The 8,107-nt window shown below is 47.6% G+C and overlaps 1 protein-coding gene across 1 annotated transcript; it reads right to left on the bottom strand.

The window, feature by feature from the left end:
* Positions 1-6,387: 6,387 nt before the first annotated feature.
* Positions 6,388-7,844, bottom strand: GPR150 (G protein-coupled receptor 150). Its single transcript, XM_084880632.1, has one exon. It carries the CDS (start codon positions 7,777-7,779, stop codon positions 6,496-6,498), a length of 1,284 nt encoding a protein of 427 aa, XP_084736758.1. The 5' UTR covers positions 7,780-7,844; the 3' UTR covers positions 6,388-6,495.
* Between the last annotated feature and the right edge of the window lie 263 nt (positions 7,845-8,107).

Raw genomic sequence — 8,107 nt, 5'->3', positions numbered from 1 at the left:
GTCCATTTGAAAGTCATTACAGTTCAGAATAAAATTCATGATTCATGCTGTCATTTTACATTTTTCCCCTCCCCCCTTCCCCCCCTCCCCCATTTACAACAGCTCCAGCCAGTGTAGGCTCAGCTCCCACAAGGTCCACCTGAGGCATTTGGAGGCACTTTCTTCCTAACTTTCATTCTTTCCTTCCCTACTAGTGACACCTAGTGGTAACCATTGGCATGAGTTTTGTAACCCAACACAAAAAACTGCCTTTTCTTTTGTGATCTTCCTCCTCAATATCTTTGCAGATAGTGTCACTTGTCTCTTCTCACCTTTGAGCCTCACTCCTCTGGTCTGAGCACCAGGCTGTTTCTAGGCAGGGTTTTCCAGGACTAAGTCCTTCCTCTCAGAAAGGTTCAAAAACTGCCTTCAATCCTAAGCCAGGCTTGTCTTGTGAGCTAGTGAAAAAATCTGTGTGCTGCCAGTTTCACTACAGGGAAGTTTGAAGAATATCCATCAATCTGGATTTCCTATTCCTTCAAACCAGAAAAAAAGATAACATTGCCCTTATTAGTCCACTGGAATTCCGATGATGAGAAAGTGAGGGTGGCTTTAAATGCCACCTATCTGCTTATGACTTGTAAATGGAAGTGCACAATATTCATACCTGCCTGATATTCCAACCTGGGTATTGTGGCAGAAAGAATGATGCTCACCAAGCATCCCATCTACTGCCCCATGTTTCCCAACCCCACTTACACTTGATTGAGACCTAGTGACTAGTTTTGGCCAATGAACAGTGAGTGAAAGTGCACCTAGACTTAAGCATAGCAGAACTGATACAAGACTTCTCCAGTCACCTCCTTTTTCTGTCACAACAATTGACGTTCTAGACCAGCAGTCGCCAACCTTTCAGATTTCATGGACAACTGGTTGGCGACTGCTGTTCTAGATGGTAGAGCCTCCACCAGCCTGGGTCCCTGAGTGACTATGTGGAAAAGAGACTACCAACCCGCTCCCCCAACTCAGCAACTTCTATCAAGCTATAAATGACACGCAACTTTAGTGAAAAATAAACATTTATGGTGTTAAGCCACTGAAATTTTAAGATTTCAGTTTATGATTGCAACATAGCATATTTAATCTATCTCATACATAACTGTCTCAAATTTTGTGTTCTGAATTGAAGTAATTTCCTCCCATAAACATACTTATACTCCCTTTGTTCCTCCATAAATGACAACATTGTCCATCTTTGTTGGTTTTGTTTTTAACGGTTCCCTTTTCACCCTAATAGGGGATAGAGTCCTGGAGTGTTAGTCCAATTGAAATTCTTTTACATGAGACCACAGGGGAAGGGATGTGGGTTCCCGTCTAATCCTCCACAGAGCCTGGTGTTTCTGGGCTGGGTGTGCTGCTTTGAGGGAGAGTCTATGGAGTGCCAGAGTTTCCACATCTTCTGCGAGTGGCATTTTAAGTCTTTAACACAGAGGCTGATTTCAGCTCCTCTTGTTATGGAATGAATTAGGTTTATGCAACATGCTTGCAGAGGTGATTCTCCAACTGTTCCTCACCTTTGTGCCACCTGGGGTATCACCTGTGCACATTTGGGGCTCTGCTGTGGCTACTGCTCCATCTGGTTTTCTTGCTACTGCTCCATCTGGTTTTCTCTGGTCATAGGGAGTAAGAATATCTCTGCCACATGCTTTTACAGACACTGCGTTTCTTCTTCTTAAAAAAAAAAAAAATATTGTTGAAAGTATTACATAGTCATCCTTTTCCCCCCATTAACCTCTCCCAGCCAGTTCCTGTCCCTCCCACCCTCCTCCCTTCCCCAGACCCTCACCCCCCACCCCATTGTCTGTGTCCACAGGTTATACATATAAGTTCACTGGTTTATCTCTTCCTATTTACCCTCCTCTGTCTTCCCTCTGAGGTTCAGTAGTCTGTTCATGCTTCTATGACTCTGGATCTATTTTTGATCATCCATTTGGTTCATTAGATTCCACATATGAGTGAGATCATGTGATACTTACCTTTCTCTGACAGGCTTATTTCACTCAGCATAATACTCTCCAGGTCCATCCGTTCAGTTACAAATGGTAAGAGTTTTATTTTCCACTTTTTTTCTAGCCCAGGATTTTTTTCTGAGCCTGCATAAATAATGCACTGTGCAAAAAACAATTCTTCCTAAAGTTGGATGGTAACAATAGGAGATAACCTTCCATCAGACCAACAGCTAAGCCAGACCTGTACTTGCTCTGGTATTGTCCAGCTGACTTGACTTTAGTGTGTGTCATCTTGGTTGTATCTCCTCTAGGACCTAACTCAACACAATTCTCTTGCCTGTTCCCTCAGGTACAGGCAAGAGAATTATGTTTTAACTACAATATTACAATATAATGTAGTTATAACTACATTATAACTACAATAACTGTATCACTTTCAAACTCACCTATAAACAATAGGTATTTAATCCTGTTTTTCTCATCTTCTTCCATAAAACTGTCCACATTTCTGTAACCACTTATATCTGCATTCATCTTCAAGGAAGTGTTTCTAATGGGCTAGCCCCAAAGGTGGGGTTACATAGCTGAAATATGACTCCACAGGCTTGTGTATATGTGTGTGTGTTTTCTGTTTGGAGATGAGGACAATTCCCAAAGGAAGGGTTATTGTGAAGAGATCAGAGGCTCCTAAAAGGTATACACTTGGAGAGGCATTTTGTGCAGTAACATAATGACTCTGAGAGGTACTTCTGTAAAGAAACCTGTTTGGGAAAAGATGAATACGTTAGAAGATATCATAAGGAAATATTTTTTAAATTAATATTGTGGGATATTCTGAAAGATAACTGGATTGGTCTCTTCAAAACACAATACCTTTTAAAAAAAAAAGGTCAGGGAGGGAAGATGGGTGGTTTTCCCTGTGGAGGGTGTTTGTGCTTTAAAGCTGATGCTCTCCCTCCACCTCCCAGCAGTGAAGGCTGAGGGGCGCTGCAGGCGCTGAAGTCCTTGTTTAAGTCTCCGCTCTGGAGCCTCTCACAGTGCAGTTTTTTGATGTCTTTGGGAGGAGAGACACATGAAGATGAAATAAGACACCTCACAGTGTGGTCTCCATGTAGGACTGACTTTTACCTGTGACAAAGGACAGGAGGGAGTGGCCTTTTCCTCATTTCCAGATCCTCCTGACTGCGAGTGTGAGGTGAGCTGATTAACAGGAGGTGCGGATGCCTTTGAAGGCACATTCTGGGACTCCTTAACGTATTGTCACCTGAGAAAACAACCCAGACCCCTATCAGGACCAGGACCAAATGGCTGCTTCTCAAGGGACCATGGACCTTCATGGATGTGGCCGTAGATTTCTCTCAGGAGGAGTGGGAATGCCTGGATACAGCTCAGTGGAAATTGTACATGGATGTGATGTTGGAGAACTACAGCAACCTGGCCCGTCTGGCTTGACCACCTAAAGATAACCAGGTCTTTATGCCAAAGCCTAGAATAAAAGATTTATTCTCTGAAGTAATACTGAGTATACATAATGGAGATAGCAGTTATCAGTGGGTTGAACATTGGAAAGACGTTAAGCAAGAGTCACATCTTAATCATCGTTCAAGTGAGCTTGCAGAGGACCACTATAAAAGTGGAAAAGTCTTTGACCAACTGTCCAATCACAGCATACATCAGGTTATTCCTATTGTGGAGAAGACACACACAGGAAGTAAACGTGTCCAGTCTTTTCAGCAATCATCAAATTACAATGAACAAGAGAATATTCATACTGGGGAGGGGGCTGCTTACACATGTAAAGCATGTGGCAAATGCCATTCATCTCTCAATGTACATAAGGGAAGAATTCATACTATTGCAAAATTTTACAAACTCGGGGCAAACGGAAAAGACTTTAGTCAGTCCTCGAGACATACTAATCATCATAGAAATCATACGGGAGAAAAGCCTTATAAATGCTCAGAATGTGACAAAGCCTTTACCCGACACTCAGCACTTAGTATTCATCTGATAATCACAGCGGAGAGAAATCTTATGAATGTAATGAATGTGGCAAAGCATTCATACAGTCCTCACACTTATCATCAGAGAGAAGCCTTATAAACGTAGATTGTGGCAAAGCCTGTTGCAGCTCCTCACACCTTACTAAGCAGCAGAGAGTTCATACTGGAGAGAAGCCTTATCAATGTAGAGAATGTGACAAAGCCTTTAGCCCGTCCTCACACCTTACTTATCATCAGAGAGTTCATTATGGAGAGAAGCCTTATCAATGTAGAAAATGTGACAAAGCCTTTAGATGGTCCTCAAACCTTACTGCGCATCAGAGAGTTCACACTGGAGAGGAGCCTTATGAATGTAAAAATGTAACAAAGCCTTTAATCAGTGTTCCTGCCTTGTTGTGCAGCAGAGTAGCATTGAGAGAAGAATTACAGATATGAGGAGTGTCATAAGTCCTTGACCAGCAGTGAGAACTTACTGAACATCACCCAATGTGACTGGGAACAAGCCTTATGATTGTGAAATATGTAGTCAAGTCTTTAAAAGCCATTCATGTATTACTGTACACGAGAGACTTCATACAAAAGAGAAATCTTTCAAATATAGAGCATGTGCAAGATCCTATATCTATAGCCTTAAATTTACTGGATATCAGAGACTTTTATAGTGGAGGAAAGCCGTACACTGTAGAAAATGTGAGAAAGCACTGGCTGGCTTGCCTCAGTGGTTTAGCTTGGTTAAATGAACGAGGAGGCCAGGGTGCAATTCTGGGTCAGGGCATAGGCCCTGGTTGGGGACTCAGTTCCAGGTATGGGTCTTGCAGGAGCCAGGCAGTCAGTGATTCCCCCTCATCATTGATGTTTCTATAGCGCCCTCTCTTTTCCTCTCTGCACTATAACAATGGCATCTAAACCTCTTTCTCCTCCACATCAGCTCCTCAGGCCCCTGTAGCTTCTGTTCAGTAGTTTGGAATTTTACTAATGCTACAACTGACATCAGAATTTGGCAAATATATTGCTTTATATTCATGAAGTAGGAAGCCCACCATTCAATTTTTATGCTGCATTCTAAAGTTTTGAATATTATTAATTTTGGGGATATAATAAATTGGCTTCTGTGTACTTTATACAAAATAAATAAAAAAGTGAGGGAGGCTGTTTTAGAATAAAAGAGACTAAAGAGCTTTAACAATCAAATGTAATGATGGACTGTAATTATATTTTAGTTCAAAAGAAAAAAATCTTTACAAATTATATTGAGGACAAAAGATAAAATTTGAATATGAACCGGGCATTATGATATTAGGGAATCAATGCTAATTTTCTTAAGAGTGATAATACTTCTGTGGTTATTCAAGCATGTCTTAGAAGATACATGCTCAAGTTTTCAGAGGTGAAGTGTAAGCATATGATGTCTGCAACTAATTTTCAAGTTATTAAAAAACGAAAACCTGACAGAGCATCAACTCTGCAAGTAGATTTTACCAACCTTTGCCCCTTTCTGCACCTTAGTTTTGCATTTGTGCATGTACAGGAAATGCTATAAGGGAAAGCTTGCAGATTCTCAGCTGAAGGACACTGGCAAACAAGTGGATGTATTGTTCATAAACGCTGCAGAACCAAGGTCAGTTAATGAGGAACCCACTAAGTCTACTCCTTGACCTTGTTCTCAGCAATCCACATCAATAGACACTACTTTGATTTTCTAAAAGGGAGTTTTATATGTACATACAGCATTCTGAGGTTACAGCTTCCTTCCTAGCTGCAGATCTCCTTGGGACAGGGAGCCCCGCCCCGTACCACTTGGTGCTTTTCTCCATGTAGAGGCTGCTTTGGGCTCAAGGATGAATGCTTACTGAAACTCGGCATTTTTGAAAGGGACCAAGGGAAGCTGTATGTCTCTCTCCTACAAGTCCAGCTTCTAATGGAGTGGAAGCTAGGTTGTAGATAAAGACCCACACTGATTTTCTTCTGAGAAAACACTGCCATGAAACAAAAACACTACATATCATCCCCACCCCAACAAACCCAAAACGGCACAATTACTTTTCTCTCAGTACCACTGGTACAATTTCCAGGCTCCTGGGAAGAGCAACGTGGGGATTTTCCTCCTGGAAAGAAAGGCAAACTGGTCCCCAAGGTATACTTGATTGAAACACAACTCTAAGTAAAAACAGACGACAACCCAGCAAATAAAAGCTTGGCAATTTAGCTAAAACAGACAATGTTATCCAGAAATCTATGGGAGCGTAAAAGAGAACTTTGAAAAAAGAATTATAACTTTTACAATTTCCCAAAGGCTTGCTCCCTGGTTTCCAAGTGGGAAAAATGTGAACAGGAACTGAAAGGAACCAGAAGAATGTAGGAAAAATGTAAACACTATATATATATATATCAGGAGAATGGAGAAAGCGGACAGCTTCAGTGCCACTCTCTCGGAGACCCTCCGGCCCGCTGTGATCAGAGGCTGTGCCGCTGCGACAGATGCCCTGTCTCTGGCCACGAACCACCTAGAATGCGTTTTCGCAGGAGCAGGGCAGCGGCCAGGGGGGCGGCGGCGGGGGACGCAGGCAGCCCTTCTCCGGCTGCTCCCGCCGAGCGTGGTGATAGTGGGGATGGGGCCAGCGGTGGCGGTGGAGCGCCCGGAGGCCGTGAGGCTCCTCGTCGTCCTCCGTAACTCCCCTCCGCGCGCAGCAGTCCGCGCCCAGGCGCCTCCCCAGCCACTTCCCGATCTGGCAGTCCCGGGCCTGGAAGAAGAGGTAGACGAAGGGATCGAGGGCGCTGTTCGCCGCCCCCACGAGGCGCAGGGCCGCCGCCAAGTCCTCGGCATCCCACTCTCCCGCTGGTCCCAACGACCACGCCGCGGCCAGCCGGGCGGCGAAGTAGGGCAGCTGGAAGCCCGCGAACAGCAGCGCCAGGACCAGACTCATCTTCACTCTCTGCGCTTTGGCGCGGGGCAGCGCGCGGGGCGCCGGGGCTTGGCCAGGGCTCGCGGTGGGCGCCCCAGCAGATGGGGCCGGGGCTTGGCCGGGACTTGCCGGGGGCGGGGGCGGGCGCTGCCTCCAGGCGCGGATCAGGCGGCTGCAGGCGACGCCCAGGACCGCGACCGGCGCCGCGAACCCCGCGGCGGCCTCGTAGAGCGCGTAGATCTGCCGGTGCCAGCGCGGCGGGGGCGCGAAGATGTAGTGACAGCGCTGCCCTCCGTGCCCGGCGTGGACGGCGGGCGCCGAGGGGGCTGCCCCGCGCACCGCGAACGCCGAGGGCAGCGCCAGCAGCAGCGCCAGCAGCCAGCCCAGCGCGGCGAGGGCGCGGATGGGCAGCGGGGCGCCCTGGGGGCGGCGCAGGGCGCGCCGGCGCTGGAGGGCAATGAGCACCACCAGGTGGGCCGAGGCGCCCCGGCCGGAGACCTGCAGCAGCTGCACGAAGCGGCACTCGTGGTCGCTCGCCGCCCGATGGGGCTCGCCCAGCAGGTCCCAGGCCAGCGGCGGCAGCAGGGCGCCTCCGCACGCGTACAGGTCGGCCAGGGCCAGCTGCACCAGCAGGAAGTCCATCGTGCGGCGCTTGGCACCCGCCCAGGGCCCGCCGCTGCCGCACAGGCGGCACAGGACCTTGGCGTTGCCCGCCGCGGCCACCACCAGGACAGCCCCCAGGTAGACCAGGCGGCCGGGCGGCGGCGGCCCCGGAGCTGGGGCTTCCCGTCCGGACGTCAGGTTGGGACCCCAGCCCAGAGGGATGGGTGCGGAGTGGTTGGGCGCAGGCGGCATAGTTGGGAGGCTGAAGGAGGAATGCTCCATCCTTACCTTGTAGGAAGAGCAGGCACCCAAGACCTTAGGCAGGTACCCAAGACCTTAGGAAACCGAGGTGGCCGGGCGCGATGCCGCTTCTGTTCGTTTCCAAAGTTACTTGAAAACCCACATGCAAGAGAGAAGCAGCTGGATTCCGGTATATTTGTGCTTAGATGTTTTCCACAGGTTGCCTTTCGTCACTTGTCACTCGAATGTGGGTTGTAACACTCGAGGATCACACATGATTCCTATTCTCCACCTTCTCCGTGTCTGCCCGCCCAGTCCTCTCCCCTTCCCATCTCTGCCAAGGCCCCCAGGCTGGCCTCGCAGGAGCCTC

This window comes from Pipistrellus hanaki, assembly GCF_964339955.1.
Source record: "Pipistrellus hanaki genome assembly, chromosome: 4".
Taxonomy (NCBI): domain Eukaryota; kingdom Metazoa; phylum Chordata; class Mammalia; order Chiroptera; family Vespertilionidae; genus Pipistrellus; species Pipistrellus hanaki.
Note: the sequence above shows the minus strand (reverse complement) of the source record. Positions and strands in the feature narration are given on the sequence as shown.